The sequence below is a fragment of the Furipterus horrens genome, unplaced genomic scaffold, assembly GCF_987537825.1.
Source record: "Furipterus horrens unplaced genomic scaffold, mFurHor1.1.pri manual_scaffold_5, whole genome shotgun sequence".
Taxonomy (NCBI): Eukaryota; Metazoa; Chordata; class Mammalia; order Chiroptera; family Furipteridae; genus Furipterus; species Furipterus horrens.
The window spans coordinates 79,370,864-79,392,424 of NW_028327175.1; the positions used below are offsets into that span (position 1 = coordinate 79,370,864).

The 21,561-nt window shown below is 39.1% G+C and overlaps 1 protein-coding gene across 2 annotated transcripts in view; it reads left to right on the forward strand.

Moving 5' to 3' along the window:
• KCNN2 (potassium calcium-activated channel subfamily N member 2) overlaps window positions 1-21,561 on the forward strand; it is a 382,062-nt gene that overhangs the window by 329,214 nt on the left and 31,287 nt on the right. For both annotated transcript variants that reach the window (XM_090276594.1, XM_090276595.1), the window contains one exon: window positions 15,535-15,676. In XM_090276594.1, coding sequence (XP_090132720.1) covers window positions 15,535-15,676 — 142 coding nt within the window. The remainder of the gene's footprint in view (window positions 1-15,534; window positions 15,677-21,561) is intronic.

A 21,561-nucleotide genomic window follows, 5' to 3' on the forward strand; every position in this document is an offset into this window, starting at 1 on the left:
TTTAAGATTTGTTTGCTCTTTCACTGTGTAAGTCTTGTAGGCTATTTCTATCACTTTGTTGCATAATCTTTATTGTTCACAAATGGAAATAATTTTTGAATCATTAGGTGCTGTTTCATTGATATTATATAAGGAATATTGTTGAAAGCCAAAATTAAACTGAACAGTTAAAAAAAGAACAAAAACACAAGAATCACAAATTAGCAAATGCCTAAAATATGTAGTATCCTACATATTGAGGAGCTTGTTCTTTTATCTTGGGGGAAGTAGCTAATAATTGTAATTAGTCTTATAGATTTATAATTATTGAACTAAAACTAATATAAAATCCAGATTTTCATAGAACACATTAAATTTTGTTAATTTGGTAAAGTTGAGACACATTACCAATCAACAAATTACAACATATCACAACACAAACAGTAAAAAATCTAAGAGCATGAACATTAATATTCTGAGTAATATATTTAGTTATCTTACTGTTTGGCTCCATGACAAAAATACAGCTATGTTAAGTTTTGTTTATCCTGCTTTTATATCCCTACTTGAAGCAAATAACTGCCAAAATTAGAATTTCTTTAGCGATTAAGTGTATAGGATCTGGACTTCTTGTAATTCATTATGCAAACATGTACAGGGCTCCTGCTAGAACCAAGTATTGAGCCTGTCAGTGGGGTTTCCACCGCAGTTCCCCCTTGGGCTCCAGATGACCAGTAAAAGAGGCAAATAAAGAGCAAAATAAAATGGGCATTTAACACAAATGCTTCAGAATACATCTGGACTTGTGCCTAAGCAAGTATGGAACCCTTCTCATGTGGGTGGGTGTTGATGATGGGAGGTGATGTAAGGTCAGTTAGAAGCCAGGGGGAAAGCAGCCAAGTCTGGCTTGTAGCTGGTGAAAGGAAGAAGTAACAGAAATGGTGGGTTGGGAGCAAATTATAAATGGCCTTGGCTATTCTGCTAAGGAGATAGGACTTTCCTTTCTAAGCAGTGGGGAGCCACTGAAGGTCTTGAGACAGAGTAACATAGTTAGATTGATGTTTTAGAAAGGTAACTCAGAGAACAGTGAGAAGGAGGATGCAGAGTGATAGGCCTGAGACAAGGAGACCAGGAGGCTGGTTAGGTGTCCGCTGCCACTGACTAAGCCTCCATCACCTCACTCCTGGAGTAAGGTGGACACGGGAATTCTTTTACCTAATTATTCACTCAAAATCTATTTTCTGAGCATCTACCATCCATCCAGCAGTCATGTCGCTAACTGGCAGTGGGCGTACAGCTTTGGACAAGACACAGCGATACCCCTGTGGCAAGTGGTAAGACTGCAGTAGGGCCGTTAACACACAGAAGGGGAGCCTGGCCCACTCTTAGGAGGAGGAGGGGTGCAAAGGTTAAAATATAACTTGGAAGGTGGGCTGCAGAGAACTAGCAGTGAGGTTAAAAGGGGAATTAAGGTATAAGAAGAAAGGACAGTGTGTACAGAGGTCTGGAGGGGTAAGAACATATACCCCATGTATTGAAAGTGTTTCAGCTGGAGCTTAGAATGCAACTTTGAGATAAGCAAGAATTAAGACTGGAAAGGCTAGACAAGTCCAGGCTGGGGAAAAAATGGCTCAGTTGGGGAATGTTTGAAGGTGGATGCCTGGAATGTCATGGCTCCTTGATTTTAGGGATGAGGCAGAGTTAAAGATGATGCCAGTTTATTTGAGTTGGAGCAGCTTGGTGTCTGGAGGTCCCTTCACAGAGAAGAGGAATGTGGAGGAGAAGACAGCTATGTGATACATAAATGGCACCGATTGGAGACAGAGTACCATTGGCATGCCAGGGTGCAGCACTGGCCTGAGCCTCCCCAGGGTCCTGTGTGTCCGCAGCTGTCGTGGTAAACACAGCACTTCATCTCCATCCCATCAGTGCATTAAGGCACAGACCTGCGGGAAGCCCACTGCTCTTTTAGCTAACCCCCAAAGTGCCCCGAAACAGTTTTTCTCCTTGCACCCCCACAGTGCACCAAGCACTGTGACTTGCATGTGTGAGTCTTCATTGTCTACAAATTATGTTCTGTTCCTAAGCCACCATTTCAAAGCCACCAGGTGTCCTTGCTGGTCCTGGTTGTTCTCAGAACACAAAGTGGAGATGTTTCCTAGGTTGCATATGATGGAAATCACAACTCTGAATGCAGTAGTAACATAGCACACACACACACACACACACACACACACACATACAGACACATATTATATACATGGGTTTGTGGGATTGTTGAAAGATATACCCTAAACAATATATAAAATGACATCTGCCAAGTGATCACTAGATAAGCACCCCTGGTGTTAATAACGTATGTGTACAATCTGAGAAACTAGTAAGTCCTTCATATAATAGAAACAAAAATGTCCTACAACATGCTTTGTCTCCACATAGTGATGAAGAATGATGTGTGGCAGTTATTATTGAGCTCCTTCTTTAATTTGAGAAGTCAAAATTTTGACAAAGTGTTCAGCTGCCTTTATATCAGAGACTTTATGAAAATGTTATTTTTAAGTAAAACATACAAGCTAAGAAACAAACATGTTAATAAAATCAAATGGGGCAAAAGAAAGCCATTGTGGGCTGCATTGCTCTTCACACTGTTTCAGAATTATTGCTGTGTATAACCTAAGTGGCTGAATAAATAAAATATTTGCACCATGGAAACATCTGTTTTGAAATAATTTTGACATATAGCAACAGACACAAAGTAATACAAGCTTGTCTATGCACCCATTCCCATGGCATTTTTTCTGTAGTTTTCTATTAATATACGTGTCACTAAGCAATAGACAAAATTATCTTATCAATATATGAATTGCTGGAGCCTCATTTTGTCTTTTTTTTTTTTTCTTTCAATATGATGGCAACTGAGCAGAGTTTGAATACTGATAGTGAGAGAAACACCCTGGTTGTTTGATTTGGAGAGCTGTCAGCCAAAAGGCACCTGCCCTGAGTAGCCTGTTTGTGGATTCCTCCTTGGGCTTCAGCTGTGTCCCACAGTATGAGCAGGACTGTGGACAGTGACTAAAGCAGGCCTGATAGGAAGACCAGGGGTGCTGGGCCCAGCGGTGGAGATTAAGGTATCCTCCCCTCATTGTTGACTGCAAAACTGTTAGGTAGGGGTATTTGGCCTTCTCTGATGGCTCCTGTAGCTGGTACAGCCTGCCCATGACCTTGGGAAGCATTGCATGTTTCAATGAATTAATATATACAAATTAACCAAAATTAAATTTATTTCTTGAAAATACTTCTTTCCCTTGACCCAAGAAGCATAACAACAAAATAAGCCACCAAATGATAATGGAGCATTGAACGTCATTCTTCATGTAGGCATAGTTTAAGGTCCTGCGAGTCAGGGTAATATTCTACTTCTTTATCTCATTTCACTTTGGTGGAAAGTTCAGAATGGATGTTATGGCTGGATTTTAAAACACCATGTTACTAAGGCATGGTTATGTCAGCTCTGTGGCTCTCCCGCCTCTGGTTTTCATGCTGGACAGTTTTCATGCTGTCTAACATGACAGCCAGTCACTCCATATGGCAATTTAATTTTCATTCTAAATGGGATAAAATTAAATAAAATTTAAAACTCTACATTTCAAGTGCTCAGTAGGCACATGTGGACATTGGACAGCACAGATACTGAACATTTTCATAATTTGGGCAGAAAGTTCATTTAGACAGTGCCATAATGAAGTGCATACTTCCCATTCTAATTTATTTGTTTGCAAGTTCCTATAAGCTGCCTCAAAGCCTATGTAGAACACATACAAATATTTTAGCCCCCCAGGGTACCCCTATGTTTACCAACCTCTGCACATTCTAATTGTTAAGCCGATTTGGTATATAGAGGAGAAAGCTAGTGTGGATCCTGTTGACCTTCACCTGCATAGCTAGCTAGCCCTTCATTTAAGTTCACCACACAGAGGACTTTGTGGTTTTAGATCTAGCTGTTGCATTTGGCTAAGGGTTTGGCTGCTCTAATCCTAATTTTAATAGAAGGAAATGTTTCTGGGCTTGGAAGGCTCATTTTCGGTTAGTACAGTTGAAATGGAGTAGAATTTAAGAAGATGATATCATTGCCACGCAGGGTACTGAAGAGATGACTGACAGGCATTGCACAACTATGCTTAAGCTCATGGGTGTTTTTGATTTTTGTAATTCTGATCCTGGATGGCTTCAGTTGCCCGCAGACAGCTGAAGCGCATAGGGCATTTTCCACCCAGGCTTCCTTTTGCAGTATTTTTTTATTGATTCCTGAATTCTCTGTGTAACAAAGTTTGTCTCACCAAATCAGCAAGCTAAAGTTGTGATTCTCTGAGGGGAAATGTTGCTGTATTTGGCATCAGCGATCATTTTTCTAGTGTATTTTGGTGAGCTGAGTATGTAGCCCACTTTACTAAGAAAGCACACTCTTCGCCTTGCCTCTCCAGGTGACACACATTCAGCCAGGATGTGTTTTTGATTACCATTTTATATTCCTAAAATACTACAATAGGAAAGATGATGAAAGAATTTTAAGTTGTGTTTCTGTTCTCATTTTTCTGTCCCCGGAGTAGTTGGAAAGTTTAGTCGGAACCACTGAAAGCTGTGTGATCTATCTGTGCAAGGAAGCTGCTTTTTTATTATTCTTCAAGTTGTTAGGAGGCTGACTGGAGTCCAAGATTTTTGCGTTTTCATGGTTTATGTAGTGATTTTTCCTCCACCATTATTTACCTTTTTTTCAAACTTTTATTTGCAGGAGTTTCAGCTGTTTATTTACTCACTTTCATTATTCAGTTCCTCCGTTTTTTTCTTGTTACCCCACTCTCCTCTTTCCTTCATTCATTCCTCTTTTATTTTCTGCTTGCATCAAATTATATTTTCTACATTTAGCACGTATTGTTTCAATTGCAATTCAATTCGACTTTGCATAGTGAGAGATTGATAGGCCCTGGTGGTGGGCTGGACTCGCTGGAAGAAGCTCTGTTCCGGCCCGTGTTCCTCCTCTGTGAGCCTAGTCCTGACTTTAATTCAGTGTGGCATTGCGGTCTCTATGTTAGCTGCTCGTGCTGAGTTAAGCCAGGTGCAGTTAGTAAGCAATCTAAGACTAATTTTTAGAACTGAAATGGGAAATTACCTGGTCAACCTTGAAAATGACTTCCGCAGAAGATCTGCGATCCTCCTGCTCGGCCTCGCAGCAGTCACCTTCAGCCCGGTGTCCCTGAGAGCTCCATCGGCGCTCTTGTGTGGTGGCTCAGCTTTCTGACTCTGCTTCTTTCTCTCCAAGGAATAAAACGATGACATTCAGGAATGTTTTGTTTCCCTAGAAGCGTAGCCTGAAACTGGGACGTGCTGGAGGCTAAGACTTCTAAGTAGGAATTTTCGTTTGCTGCATTTTGAAAATTAAAAATTTACAATTCATTTATGATAATTGCCTGCTGTGGATGTGACACCTGGGAGCTGGGTTGATTTGGATCATTGGGGCATATTCTTCGTCAGTTGACTGAAAGTTCTACACAGCAGCCCTGTCAGAAGTTTCTCAGATATACATGATACGAGACACAGAAATGTACCTTCCTCCCTGCAAGTTGTGCCCTGAGGACGGACATAATAGTGTTGGGAAGAGCGGGGCACTGAGGAGGCAGGAGAACAGAATGGCCTATAAAGGTTGCAAGCTTGTTCTTTTTTTCTTTTTTCCAGTTGGACTTCTTGTCACTGAGCATCGCTTTTTCTTCCTACTCGCCTTACTTTGTGGACTGACATTCCCTCCCCCAACAGTGCTTTCGCTCTGCCAAGATAACTCCTGACTCACCGCCTCCTTGCCCTCCTTCTTTTCTGCAGTCCTTTTCGCTCCTTTACATCTTAGTGGTACTAGTCGCTGTGTTCATTGGCAGTGAGTGACAAAGGAGTGTGGGGCAGGTAGGAAGGAGCAAAACTAAAAGCTGCCCGTGCTTGGGAAAGCCCTAGCATTTGCCACCTCATCTGTGTGCAGGAAGGCACACTCGCAAAAGTAATGACTTTCCTTTGTCTACTTTTACACAAATAGAGAAGGATTTGGTCCATGGAGAACACAAAAATGAGAACTGATCAAGTAGCATTTGGATGGTACCTCGTAAACTTACAGCTCACAGCCATCCTTTGTCTTTCTGGTATGATGCTTCTGTTAGAAGAAGAGAAAATTCAGATATTAGGACTTAACTGCTCTGGGTCATGAGGGCATTAAGAGGTGGGTCAGGACCTCTGAATCCAGAGCAATCTTTCTTTCACTTGATCTCAGATTAAATAAAAGAGACCCTGACTTTTTTTTAAAAAGATTTTATTTATTATTAGAGAGAGAGGAAGGGAGGGAGACAGAGAGGGAGAGAAATATTGTTGTGTGAGAGAAACATTGTTCGGTTGCTTCTTGCATGTCCCCAAGCGGGGACCTGGCCTGCAACCCAGGCGTGTGCCCTGACTGGGAAACAAACCAGTGACCTTTCAGTTCACAGGCCAGTGCTCAGTCCACTGAGGCACACCAACCAGGGCAAGACCCTGACTTTCGTACCTTCAAATGCTGATTCAATTCCAACATGGCCTAGTTAGAAAAATCCACAGGGATTTTTTTTTTTTTTTCCTTACAGATTTAGGAAATAAAGCCTGGTCTTTGGTCTAGAGAATCTCAGGCTGGAGGGTGAAATATAGAGATATCCTGCCTCCTCAGATTCTGTTAGATTTGATTGAGTGTAGAGTCAGTGTCCAGACAGCATGTATGCATGCCTCAGGGGATGTCCCTAAGAGGGTTGCTGGGTGCAGGTGTGGCCAGGGCTTGTTTGTATCAGCAGTGATTCCCATTTCCCACGTGGAGCAACACATGCTTCCAGGATGCCCAGGAAGGGGCTTTTATTTCAAGGTATTCCCAGTAATGTCCATTCACAGCCCTGACTGGTGCTGGCCAAGCCTAACTCGGCAGAGCAGCCTTGGAGATAAACTGGTGTGGCACTGCCACCTAGTGACTGACTGCCCCACTGCTCTTGGCCTCCCAGGAGGGAAATGACTGCTTACGGAGACCCATGTGGAAAATCATGGTGGGTAGACATTTCATCACACGGGGTAACTTTTAGCAGTACACGTCTATGACCGTAGCCCACCAGGCCAGTGTAGACATCTCTGTCTGCAGTCAGCAGTGCCTGGCATGCGTACGACATGAACTATAGAAAGTATTTTTGCAAAATTGACTACTGGGTAAATTCCGGCTGAGCATGGCTCCATCTTTGTCTCCTGGGCTTCCCCCTTCCCCTTGGAGGAACTCACAGTATGTCCACGTTGCTGGCACATGGCAGGAGCTGAAGGAATGGCGGTTGCCCCAGAAAATTAAAATAACTACTCTTTAGGAAGTTAGTAGAGGAACAGGAGAAGGGAAGAGAAACTTGGTCAGATATGCTAGCCCTCATTATAACATCGCTTTGAAAGTTGGTATTTGTGCTTCTGGGGAGTTGTGAGAGTTTGAGAATATAATTTGTCCCAAATTCCACATTTTCTAGTTTCACTGCTCTCTGGATTTTCCGATGGCCATTGCAGACTTCCTGCTGCCCTGAAACTCTAGACTGGTTTTTCTCAGTGGCGGTAGTACTGGCCACACCAGCCATTTTGTAAATTTGCAGAGGTTTTCTTGTTGCTGGGTGCGGCCAGGGTTACTCTATATTCTGTCCTGCATGGGACATTCCCACTCAACAAAGAAATGTTCTGTATTCCACTGACCTTGGACCAACCTCCTGGGCATTCTGTATACAACAACGCTGTTTATAATTTTTTTTAATTTAGACATAAATCCGTTGTAAATATAAACAAAATATTTTCACTCAGTTGTAATATGCATTTAATTTTTACATAATGCTATAATATATAGTGTGTAATTTGAAGAAAAACTGTCATTTGTTTTATCTGTAATTTGACAAAAAAGTTCTTCCCATCTCAGAAAACCACATCAGCTATGGTAGTGCCCCTGTGACTTTTGAATTGCCAGACAGCACACAGCCATCAGACTCAACTGCATTCCAGTGCTCTTACGTATAGGTGCAAACAACTGACTGCTTCTTATGTCTTCCAGGTTAGCCTGGCCTGAGTAATCAGATATTGAAATTCATGACTTACTGTAAATTGCATCTGTTTTACATCTCCAAATTAGTTAAGTTAGTATATTGATTTTCGTTTTATAAATTATGTATATAGATAAGTTATCTGAATTTCATTTCAAAATATTAAAAGAGGATATTAGGTCTGCTGGGATTGAGAACACTGATTAAAATAGTTCTCCACTCAGGAGAATCTCTAATGATTGGTATATATACCCTGGGTCTTTCTCCATCTCACTTTTAGGAAACACATTTATTATGACTCTCTGAGCTGGACATTTTCTACTAAATCTAAGCATATTTCAATAAACCTTGTTATCAAAAAAAGCCTGAAGCTGATAAGACTTTTCAGATCAATTTAGAATATGTTGATGTGATACCATTGTGTTCCTAAAGGTGTTTTGTTGTTGTTGTTTGGTTTGGGGGTTTCGTTTGTTTGTTTGTTTTTGGTGTTTCTTACATTTTTTATTCTATTAGTTGATATACAATATTATATTAGTTCAGGGCACCACATAGTGAGTAGACATTTATGTAGCTTATGAAGTGATTATCCAATAAGTCTAGTACCCATCTGATACCATACATAGTTATAATAATGTTTTTTACTATATTCTCTATGCTGTACTTTATATTCATGACTATTTTCATAACTGACAATGTGTACTTCTTAATCCCTTCAACTTTTTCACCAAGTCCCCCAAACCCTCTCTCCTCTGGCAACCATCAATTTGTTCTCTGATCTATGAGTTGCTGTTTCATTTATTCATCTGTTTTATAGATTCCACACAAAATGGAGATCATATGGTATTTGTCTTTCTCTGACTGACTCGTTTTACTTATCATAATACCCTCTAAGTCCTTGATGTTGTCACAATGGTAAGATTTTATGTTTTCTATGGCTGGCTGAGTAATATTCCATGGTATATATGTACCACCTCTTCTTTAAACATTCATCTATTGATGGACTCTTAGGTTGCCTCCATATCTTGGCTATTATAAATAATGCTGCAGTGAATATAGGAATACATACGTCTTTTTAAGTTAGTGTTTTTTATTTCCACAAATAAATACCCAGAAGTGGGATTGCTTAGTCATATGATAGTTCTATTTTTAAGTTTTTGAGGAACCTCCATACTGTTTTCCATAGTAGCTACACCAATTTACAATTCCCATCAGCAGCGCAAGAGGCTTCTCTTTCCCCTACATCCTCATCAACACTTGTCTTTTGTTGATAGTGCCACTCTGACAGATGTGAGGTGATGTCTCATTGTGGTTTAATTTGCATTTCCATGATTGGGGACGAGCATCTTTTCATATGTCTACTCACCATCTGTACGTCTTCTTGGAGAAATGTTTATTCAGGTCCTCTGCCTGTTATTAATTCAATTGTTTGTTGTTTTTGGAGTTGAGAACTCATACAGTTCCTTATATATATTTTGTTTGTTTTTTGTTTCTTTTTTAATTTATTTTTATTTTCCTATTATAGTTGTCCCATTTTTTCCCTCACTGCCCCCCTCCACCCAGCCTACCCCTTCTCCCATAGTCATTCCCCACCTCATTGTCCATGTCCAAGGGTTATTTATTACACATTTTTTACTAAACCCTTCCCCTACTTACCCGCCCTCTCTCCTTACCCCCTCCCTCCTGATAACTGTTATTCTGTTCCTTATTCAATTTTGTTCATTTGTTTGTGTTGTTCATTAGTCTCTTGTGTCAGGTGTTATATGGTATTTTTCTTTCACTGCCTGGCTTATTTCGCTAAGCATAATTCTCTCTAGTTCCATCCATGTTGTCGCAAATGGCAGGAGTTCCTTCTTTCTCTCTGCTACATAGTATTCCATTGTGTAAATGTACCACAGTTTTTTGATCCACTCATATACAGATGGGCACTTAGGCTGTTTCTAGCACTTGGCTATTGTAAATAGTGCTGCTATGAGCACAGGAGTGCATAGGTTCTTTTGAATTGGGGTTTCATGATTTTTCGGGTATAATCCAGGCAGTGGAATCGCTGGTTCAAAAGGCAGTTCCATTTTTAGTTTTTTGGGGAAATTCTATACTGTTTTCCATAGTGGCTGCACCAGTCTGCATTCCCGCCAACAGTGCAGTAGGCTTCCTGTTTCTCCACATCCTCGCCAGCACTTGTTGTTTGTTGATTTGTTGATGATGGCCATTCTGACTGATGTGAGGTGATATCTCATTGTGGTTTTTATTTGCATCTCTCTGATGGCCAATGATGTTGAGCATTCTTTCATATGTCTATGGACCCTCTGTATGTCCTCTTTGGAGAAGTGTTTGTTAAGGTCCTTTGCCCATTTTTTAATTGGGTTGTCTGTCTTCTTGGTGTTGAGTCATATACGTTCTTTATATATTTTGGAGATCAATCCCTTGTCTGAGGTATCATTGGCAAATATATTTTCCCATATGGTTGGTTCCCTTTTCATCTTGCTGATGTTTTCTTTTGCTGAGCAGAAACTCTTTAGTTTGATGTAGTTCCATTTGTTTATTCTTTCCTTTATTTCCCTTGCCTTAGGAGATGTATTGGCGATATTAACCCCTTATCAGATGTATCATTGGTGAATATCTTCTCCCATTGGTGAATATCTTCTCCCATTCCAGTGGTTGTCTTTTCATTTTGATGATGATTTGCTTCACTGTTGAAAACTTTTTAGTTTGATGTTGTCCCATTTGTTTATTTTTTCTTTTGTTTCCCTCACATGAGAAAACATAGCAAAATATATACATTACTTAGAGCAAATTCAAAGAGTTTACTGCCACTATTTTTTTCTAGGACTTTATTAGTTTCAGGTCTTACATTTAAGTCTTTAATCCATTTTGACTTTATTCTTGTGCATTGTGTAAGAAAGTGATTCCGTTTCATTCTTTTGCATGTGTCTGCCCAATTTTCTTAACACCATTTATTAAAAAGACTGTCCTTACCCCACTGTATATACCATGCCTCCTTTGTTATAGATTGACCATATATGTGTAGGTTTATTTTGGGGCTCTCTATTGTGTTCCATTGATCTATGTGTCTGTTTTATGCCAATACCATCTTGTTTTATTACTATAGCCCTGTAGTATATAATTTGATATCAGGGAGCATGATATCTTCAACTTTGTTCTTCTTTCTCAGGATTGCTTGGGCTATTTGGGGTCTTTTATGGTTCCACATAAATTTTAGGATTATTTGTTCTAGTTCTGTTAAAAATACCACTGGTATTTTGATAGGGATTGCACAGAATCTGTAAAATGCTTTGGGTAGTACGGACATTTAAAAAAATTTTTTTTCAATTTTATTGTTGTTCAATTACAGTCCCAATATTTCCCCATTGCTCTCCCCTGCCACGACCACCACCCTCCCTGCAACCCCACTCCCACAGTATGGACATTTTAATGATGTTAATTCCTCCTATCCAAGAGCACAGTTTATGCTTCCATTTATTTCTCTCTTCTTCAATTTCTCTCTTCAGTGTCTTATAATTTTTTTTAATATAAGCCTTTTACCTCCTTGGTTAAATTTATTCCTAGGTATTTTATTCTTTTCAATGCAATTATAAATGGGATTGCTTTCTTAATTTCATTGACCTTTTTTTATTGTTTAACTTTTTAGACTCTATTTTGTTTATTTCCACTCTGATCTTTCTTGTTTCCTTCCTTCTGCTCACTTTGAGCTTTGTTTGTTCATCTTTTTCTAGTTCCTTTAGGTGTAAGTTTACGTTGTTTATTTGATTTTTTTTTCTCATTTCTTGAGATAGGCTTCTATTGCTGTCAAACCACTTCAGCTGTGCCCCATAGATTTTGGGTCTTGGGTTTTGTTTTCATTCATCTCAAGGTGTCTTTTGATTTCTTCCTTGATCTTATTGTTAATCACTTCATTCTTTAGTAGCATGTTATTTAGCCTCTACATGTTTGTGTATTTTTCAGTTTTCTTCCATTGTGATTGGAAATGTTGTCGGATACCATTTCAGTCTTCATACTTTGAGACTTGTCTTGTGGCCTAACATGTGGCCTGTCCTGGAAAATGTTCCATGTGTACATGAGAAAAATATATATTCTGCTGCTTTGGAATGAAATATTCTAAAAATATTAATTAAGTCCATCTGCTCTAACAAATCATTTAAGGCCACTTTTACCTTTAAGATTTTCTGTTTGGTTGATCTATCCACTGCTGTCAATGAAGTGTTAAGAGTCCACTACTGTGACTGTGATTTTTTCCATCTCCTCTTTTATGTCCATCAATATTTGCTTTATATATTTAGGTGCTCCTATATTGGGTGCATAGACATTTACAAGAAGTATAGCCTTTTGTTAGATTGATCCACTTATCATTATAAATTGTTCTTTTTTGTTTTTTGTTATAACCCTTGTTTTAAAGTCTCTTTTGTCTGATATAAATATTGCTACCCTAGCTTTCTTTTTATTTCCATTTACATGAATTATCTGTTTACATCCCTTTACTTTCAGATTGTGTGTGTCTTTCAATCTGAAATGTGTCTCTTATTATGATTAGGTGTACAGATCTTGTTTTTTAATCTATTCAGCCACCTTATGTCTTTCGATTGGAGCATTTAGTCCATTTAGTACTTACTGGTAGGTTATTGATAGTTTTTGCTTTCTGGTGGTTTTTAGAGTTCTCCGTTCTTATTCTCTTGTTCTCCTCTCTTGTATGTTGTTGACTTTCTATAGTAATGTGTTTGGATTCGTTTATCTTTATTTCTTGAATATCTCTTGTAGCTTTTTGGTTTGTGGTTACTGTGCACTTCCTATATACCAAGCTATGTTTATATCAGTTTATTTTAAGTTGATGGTTACTTAAGTTCAAACATATTCTAAGAACACTACAATTATTATTCACCCCTAGACATTTATGTTTTAGTCATTATTCTTTATTTCTTTTGTGTGTATTTGTATGTATCCCTTAACTTATTGTTATAATTATATATGATCTTTCTACCTTTGCCTTTTAATCTTTGGACTAGCTTTATAGTTGGTTAGGATTATACTTTTATGTGTTTGTCTTGTCAGTGAGAATATTTTTCTGTCCTATATTTTATTTTCTTGGTCTTTTTTAATTGTTATTCTTTTACAGTTTCCCCAATTTTTCCCCATTCCTATCCCCTGCCCTGCCCACTCCCTACTCCCACCCTGTTGCCCATGTCCATGGATCATTTGCACATGTTCCTTGACTAGCCCCTTCCCCTTCTTTCCCCCCTTGTCCCACTCCTCCCTCCCCTCTGGGTGCTGTCAGTCTGTTCCTTGTTCCCAAGCCCCTGCTTATGTTTTCCTCATTTGTTTTATTTTCTATTTCATTTATTTTGATTTTCTTTTCTTCTTAAAGGAGTCCCTTAAACTTTTCTTGTAATACTGGTTTAGTGGTGATGAACTTTTTTATCCTTTTCTTGTCTGGGAAATTCTTTACCTCTCCTTCGATTCTAAGTGATAGCCTGGCTAGGTAGAAAAATCTTGGTTTTAGGCCCTTGCTTTTCATCACTTTGAATATTTCATGCCACTCCCACTAAACTGCAAAGTATAGAAATCAGATACTATTCTTATGGGAATTCCCTTGCACATAACTAACTGCTTTTCTTTTGCTATTTTTTTAAGATCCTTTCTTTGTTAGCCTTCAACATTTTAAGTATGAGGTGTCTTGGTGGGAGCCTCTTTCATTTCATCTAGGTTGAGACTCTGCACTTCATGGACATGTATGTCTATTTTCTTTGCCAGGTTAAGGAATTTTTCAGTCATGTTTTCAAATAAGCTTTCTAGTCCATTGTTTTAACCACTTGGCCATGACTACCACTTCAAATAGATTTTTAATGCCTTGTTCTCACCCTTCTCCTTCTGGTACCCCTATGACATGAATGTTGGTACACATGAAATTGTTCCTGATGTCCCTTAAAACTATCCTCATTTTTTTTTAATTCTTTTTTTCCTTTTTGCTGTACGGATTAGGTGCTTTCTGCTACTTTGTCTTCCAAACCAGATTAGCGCCTCTTCTTTACCTAATATACTATTTTTTCTTTCTATGGTATAATTCATTTCAGTTATTATAGCCTTCATTTTTTACTTTTTATTATGTTTATATCTCCATTTTTATGTTTTTTATTTCTTTGTTGGATTTCTCACTGAGTTCCTCTCTTCTTCCCTGAAGGTCAATGAGAATCCTTATCACCAGTGTTTTGAATTCTACAAGTGATGGGTTGCTTGTCTCCATTTTGTTTATTTCTTTTTCTGGAATTTGTTCTGTTCCTTTACTGGGGACATGTTTCTTTGTCTTCTCATTTTGGCTGACTCCCTGTGTTTGTTTCTATGTATTAGGTAGAGCTGCTACATCTCCTGGTCTTCCCAGAGTGGCCTTGTGTAGTAGGTGTCCTGTGTGACCCAGTGACACAGTGTTTCTAGTCAACTGAACTGGGGACTCCAGGGTTGTCGCTTGTGTGGGTTGTGTGTACCCTCCTGTTGTAGTTGAGCCTTGTTTGCTGTTGGCACATCAGTGGGTAGGAATTGACCCTCAGGCTCACTGGCTGTGAGGAATGACTGTGACTATAGCAGACAGGCTGTCATGTGGCAGCTGACCCCACAGAGTGGGATTTGCTGGTTCAAGCAGAACATCATAAGATATGTTTGTGATATAAACAACTTCCTCCTCACTAGAAAAAAACGACACCTCATAGAATAATCATGATAAACTATCCCTTCCCCTCTTTTTGACTACAACTCTGTGTGTGCAACTACTGAGGGAACAGCTTTTATTCAGCTCTGGTTCTCAGCAGGGGCTGTGTGATCAAAGGTACAGCTTTTGTCTTCAAGGAGCACAGCTGGCACAGGACCACAGGGTCGACAGTACACACATCCAGGATGGAGAAACACACCAGGCACTGAGTGAGCCAGAGGAGCAGCTGGTGCCAGGGTAGACAGAAAGGGTTCCACTTGAATTTATTTTGAAAGATGACTAAAAGTTAGCCAAGTAGGAAAGTAAAGTTTGCAAAAGACAGCCTAAGCAAGGGGAACACCATGGCTCCCTCTGCTACAAGCGTGTGGGGTGAGATAGGGTGGCTGCTTGTTGTCCAGGAAATCCAACACCTCGGCGCGCATCCAGGAATGATGAGAAGTGGCAGAGGCCAGAGCGGGGTTCAAGCATAAATGTACATTTATTAATTACACCAGTGAGAACACTGTTTTTATATTTTGCAGTTTCTCTTTCAGCTTTTTTTTAAGCCGAGGAACATTGTGATGTCTTTCAGATTTCAGAGGTGGAACCTCAATTTTATTTACCACTGTGAACTTTGAAAAACCTCTAAATAGGGTAGGTTATAGAAGATGCTTAGTGAATTCATTGAACTGAATCAAACTGGCCTTAGGAACCACACTGTAGATTAATTATAAAGGCCTGTCTTTGCTTACTATTTTTCAGATACCATGATCAACAGGATGTTACTAGCAACTTCCTTGGAGCGATGTGGTTGATATCAATAACTTTTCTCTCCATTGGTTATGGTGACATGGTACCTAACACATACTGTGGGAAAGGAGTCTGTTTGCTTACTGGAATTATGGTAAGTGTCTTTTTACTTTCTCTCTCTCTCATTTGTACTCAATAAGGCACTTAAATTGTTGAGTCCACATGCAGAAATCAGTATAATATATCAGTCCTGTGTTGGGAGAGAACATCGACAATTTTCATCTTATTCTTCTCATCATGAAGCTCCATGAGGACATAGATTGCTAGGTAACTCTTTGTGGGTGATGCGCTAATTTCATGAACAAATATCTTAGAGCTTCAGCTTCAGAGTCAAAGTTCTTTGTGTAAGTCTGGGTTCTGCTATTTCCTGCTAGCAGTGTGAACTTGAATAAATTTCTCTTCTCTGATTCCTACTTTCCTTATCTGTAAAATGGGGATCATAATAAGTATTTTGAAGTATGTCAAAGGGTTGAAGAATTATATGACATTTTATCGATTAGATTAGATTTATTATTTTAACAAATATTTGTTGAATGCCAGGCCCTGGCCCAGATTCTGGAAACACAGCAAAAGAAGGCAGAAACTGTTCTTGTCCTGCCTTGTTGGAGTTTATAGCAAGAAAACCTACATTTACATTAATTAACAGATAAATCCTAGTCATACTTCTGACAAATATATGAGGGAGTAAAGCTTCTGCTCTGATTTGGGGACTGAGGGATGAGATCTACTCAGAGAAATAGATCCCTGTAAAGTTGATCTTTAACTTTTAACTAAGGTGGGAAGGGTGGGTAGCCAGAGAAAATGGGAAGAAAGAAGGGCCTACTAGAGGAAGAAATAGTTTATTTGAAGGTAATGAGGCAAGGAGGAGCTTGGTACATATGAGCAAAGCCACTAGACCAGGAATGTGCTAAAGTGGGAAAATGTCATGGCATGAGGCTGGGGACAGAGGGCAGGTCTTGTGGAGCATGGAGCACCTGAGAAAAGTGTGCCATCTGTGGTGACGTGCCACTGTTCATCAGGGGTACCCAGCAGGCTCAGACATCTTGACCAGGACTGGTTTGTACCATTTGTTTCAGAGATCTAGAAATGGAAGGCTAACACACCATCTAAAATTTATTAATGTGGTATGAACTTTGAAATGTGTAAGCCACAGGTAGTTTCAAATTGATGCACCATTTTACATGACTTAGATTCTCCTTATCTGCTTTTTATATAGTTTGGTTATAGCAAAGAGTGTGGTCTTGGTGCTTGTTTGGTTTCTGCCCACATAAGAAAGTGGATCAGTAACAGGAGCTCCTATGGCAGGAAATTCCTAGAATTTCTGAAGTGAGGCATCCCAGCCCAACAAGAGGCTGGCTTCACACATGAGAGCTTATAAATGGTAGCCAGGGCAGCATGTACCCTCTCAGCAGATGCTGAGATTATTAATAATCCAGAGATTATTCCAAGGGTCAGGATTAGCTAGAAGGATTGAGAGCCTGTGATGTAGAGAGGGTGGGAACAGTCTTCTCCCACTTGGTATTAGTGAGCTGAGGTAAGGCAGCTCGCTGTGAAAATAAAATCTGGGGCCAATTTTAGGATCACTAATCACAACAAAGAAAATTTTAAGTCCTACTTGTGGAAAATATAATTTGGGGCATAATTTAACGTTATTTACTTGTAAAAGAAAATTACAGTTTTGTGAGTTTTAGAGATTTTCTTCCCATTACAATTGGTATGGTCCATTATGTTTACTATTAGATCATTTTCTTAAAAGATAGCATTTTATTATATAGTATAATGCTTTGAAAAATAAAATTTGCATGGATATATTTTTGGAGGGGCCATAAAAACCCCACAGGGACAAGAATGATGCTACTTATAAAAACAGAACAAATAATTGCAGTAATTCCTCATTTGTGCTTCTTAGAAACAACTTTCTTGGTGTTTTCTTTTTGGCAAGATGCCCCTCATTTTATTTTTGAATTAGGTATGACTCAGGGTTCGTGCAAACAGCCTCATTTGCCATGGGATGAGAGCCATGAGAACCGAATTTAAAGTTAACCTTGTCAGGATCTTGTGGTACTTTTATCTTTTCTCATTTTTTTCCTTTGTCCTTAATGTCTCAAGAACAATCCTTCAAAGTTTCATCAGACAGCAGAAATCTTTTATTTAGTTGCTTGAACTACTTCTTTGCTTTATTTCACTAATTATCTTACTTTGTTTTTTAAATATAGAAGTTTTAAGCAAAAGCAACTTTTAATCAATATGGACACAAAAAATGTTATATGCAATTAAATTTACAGTGATGTGTTTCTGTCCTCTAAGCTCATGGTGAAGCACTCCCTCTGTTCTTGGGCTAAGGAGCTCCATTCTATCTCCCCCATAAAGAAACAGACTTATTTCTTAATTGACCCCATCAAGGATCATTTGCTTGCATTTAGAGAGATTCAGTAATCTTTGACTAGCCTATTTAAAATAGTCTAAGAGTTGGATTGTATCTATCTTTCAGCCAAGACATAGAGTCAGGCCACAAGCAATCTTCTGGGGGTGAACTTCTGGGAGTTGATTATATCCCATGTCAATTTCCTAGAGATCAAGAGCTTACAGATGGAGGTTTCATAGAGACCAATATGGAGAATGTTGGCTGACATATAGGTTTCTAAAAGACGATAATTTTTTTCATAGTTCATGTAAAAGGTTACTTTCCTTAAGATGAAATGTGTTTCTGTTTTCTCAGACAAATGTTGTTTACTTTTGTTTTCAGGACATTTAAATGCCAGTTTGTCACTTTTGAATTATCTAAGCCAGATAGGATTTGTTTTTATTTCAAGTGTTTATTTGCCTATTTCCCCTTGGACTTTTGCAATGCATGTTTAGGTAACATATGTATTGTCAAGTTTCCCATGAACCATCTCTCTGTCACTCTCTTTGCCTCTCTGTGGCCTTTAGTAAATTGTGAGAAAGAAATATAATTTACAACACTCCTAAGAGACACAGGGTCATCCCTGAATCATCTTGTATATTATTTCTGAAATGCTATGTGTCTTTGTGCTTTTTTATTTGGATATTCTTGTCCTCACATATATGAAATATTGATAGACCTTATTCTTTTGTGGCTTTTCTTCTCTTTGAAATAAAATACAGTTAATTGAAATGCTAACACCTACAGAACTTTCTCATTTCAAAAATATGCATATAAAGAAATTAGCACTGCTTCTTTGCTTCATATAGCTAATAAAACTAATGATTTCTTAGCATCATTTTATTTTTTGTATGTTTTATTGATTATACTGTTACAGTTGTCCCAATTTCTTTTTCCTTTGCTCCCCTCCACCCAGCAACCCCCCTCCCTCCAGCAGTCCCCACCTTAGTCCATGTCCATGCGTCATGAATAGAGCTCTTCTCAACATCCACCTGTCCATTCTGCACCCTCCTACTATGCTTAATTCCCGCACCATTTCCCTCCCTCTCCCCACTTCCCCCTATCAGCTGACCTCCCCCCCCCCACGTGCTCCCCATACCTATGATTCTGTTCCCACTCTGGTTGTCTGCTTAGTTTGCCTTTGTTTCCATTCCCTAGCTTCTGTTGTTGATAGTTGTGATACTGTTTTCACTTTAATGTTCATAGTTTTGATGTTCTTTTTCTTAAATAGGCCCCTTTAACATTTCCTATAATAATGGCTTGGTGACGATGAACTCCTTCAGCTTTACCCTGTCTGGGAAGCACTTTCCCTGCCTTTCCATTCTGAATGATAGCTTTGCTGGATAGAATAATCTAGATTGTAAGTCCTTGCTTTTCATCACTTTGAATATGTCCTGCCAGTCCCTTCTTGCGTGCAAAGTTTCTTTTGAGAAACAGCTGACAGTCTTATAGGTATCCCTTTGTAGGTATTTCTCCTCTTCTCTCTTGCTGATTTTAAGATTCTCTCTTTATCCTTAACCTTTGGCATTTTGATTATGGTGTATCTTGGTGTGGTCCTCCCTGGGTCTAGTTTGTTTGGGACTCTCTGTGCTTCCTGGACCAGTATGTCCATTTCCTTCCCCAAATTAGGAAAGTTTTCCTTCACTATTGTTTCACATAATTTTTCAATTTATTGCTCTCCCTCTTCGCCTTCTGGCAACCCTATGATTCAGATGTTGGCATGTTTATAGCTGTCCCAGAGGTTCCTAAGTCTCTCCTCATTTTTTAAAAATTCTCGTTTCCTCTTTCTGTACTGGTTGACTGTTTCTTCCTTATGTTCCAATTTTTTTATTTGAACCCTGGTTTCCTTTCCTTTACCACTTGTTTCATGTGGATTTTCCTTCATTTCACCCAGGATAGCCTTCATTCTTTCCCCGTCCTGTTTAACTTTTTCTGTCAAGTGTGTGAGCATCTTAATCATCAATGCCTTAAACTGGGCATCTGTTAGATTTTCTATCTCCTCCTCTGTTAGGATCCTTATGTGCTCGTTGCTTAATTGTATCACTGGGACCTTCATCTGCCACCCCCCCTTTCTGGACAGTACTTCTCTGTCTCCTCATCTTGACAGCTTTCTGTGTTTGCCTCTGTGAATTGGGTAGGGCTGTCACACCTGTTATGTTATAGGGGGCTGAGCCTTAGGTATTTATTAGTGCTGGCGACTGTTTCACTGCATTTTGGCACTGTGTGGGGAAGAGAGGTCTGAGAGGGAAAAGTGCCTATTGCGGCTGCTTTTCTAGGCACTTCTCCCCCTTCCCTTACTAAGCAAGCTGCCTCTTTTTTGAGACTATTAGCTTATTCTTCCACCCCAGCCCCTACTTGCTTTCATAGTCAGAAGCAATGCAGCTCTATTTTCCCTGGCACTGGAACTGCAAGCTACGTGATCAGGTTTGGGGCTGGGATTGCTTCTTGGTCTTAAACTCTATGGCTGTTTTTCACCGGGGTACAGTTAGGTGCGCCCGCCAGCTGCCACTGCTGGCCAAGCACCGCCCCCACAGCTGCTGCTCCACTCCTCTTTCTCTGCCCCTCCTACCTTTATGGCTTATTTTTCCTCTTTATTTCTTTGCTGAACTTCCCTGTAGTTTCGATTTTCTGGATTTTCTGAGGGTTTTTTAGTTTTGAAGTGCTTGTAAATTTCTTCTTAGTTGTGAGGAGATGCAGTGTGTGTGTTTATGCCTCTATCTTGGCCGGAACTCTTAGCATCATTTTAGATGTTCATATTGCATTGGTAAAACTCAAAATTAAATTGTAATTTAATAGTTTTAAAGCTTAATTTGTGTCATGAGCTATATTTTTGGGAGCCAAGGACATTAAAATTAACCTGCAGTGCTCTGGGCAGAAATATATTGCTAAACCATGAGAGAGAGTTTTCCAGAGTATTTCTAAGAAAGAAACAAATGGCCTTATCAAAAAAAACTCTTCTCACCTGAAATGTAAATTGTGAATCCAAGACAAGTATGCAAAGCTTTTCTTATATAATTTTTTAGGTTGTGTTTACAATTTTATACACAGATGATGATGGGAATACTTAACTTAGTGGATCTTACATACTGAAATGCTTTAACAGAAATTCCATTGTGATAGGTTAAACAAATCAAGAACATATTCACCTTTTATCAAAGCCTACCTAATAGTAGAACTTAAGAGACAGAGATCTTTTCCTCTCTCCTAGATATTTTGGATTTAAAAACATAGATAAACAAAGGCACTCATCCTTCAAGAGAAAACCGTTAAGGTTGTATTTACCTATTTTCTTCTAATTCTCCTATCCTTCCTCTATTTAAGGAGGTACCAACGTCATGAATATTTACTATTGTGAATGTCACAGTTACCTTATGGGATGAACTCTAAATGGCTTTTATTCTTTGGTTGAAGGTGATAGGCAAGTTACATGTCCCATCATGGTGCCTTAGCTTTCTGTGAGCCTCCTTTAGTTTCTCAGTATCTCCAACTTAATAATAGAGAAATAATTGTTTGCTTAGCACTCCTAGTTATCCTATGTACCATTTTATATTTGCCCATAGATACAACACATGCTG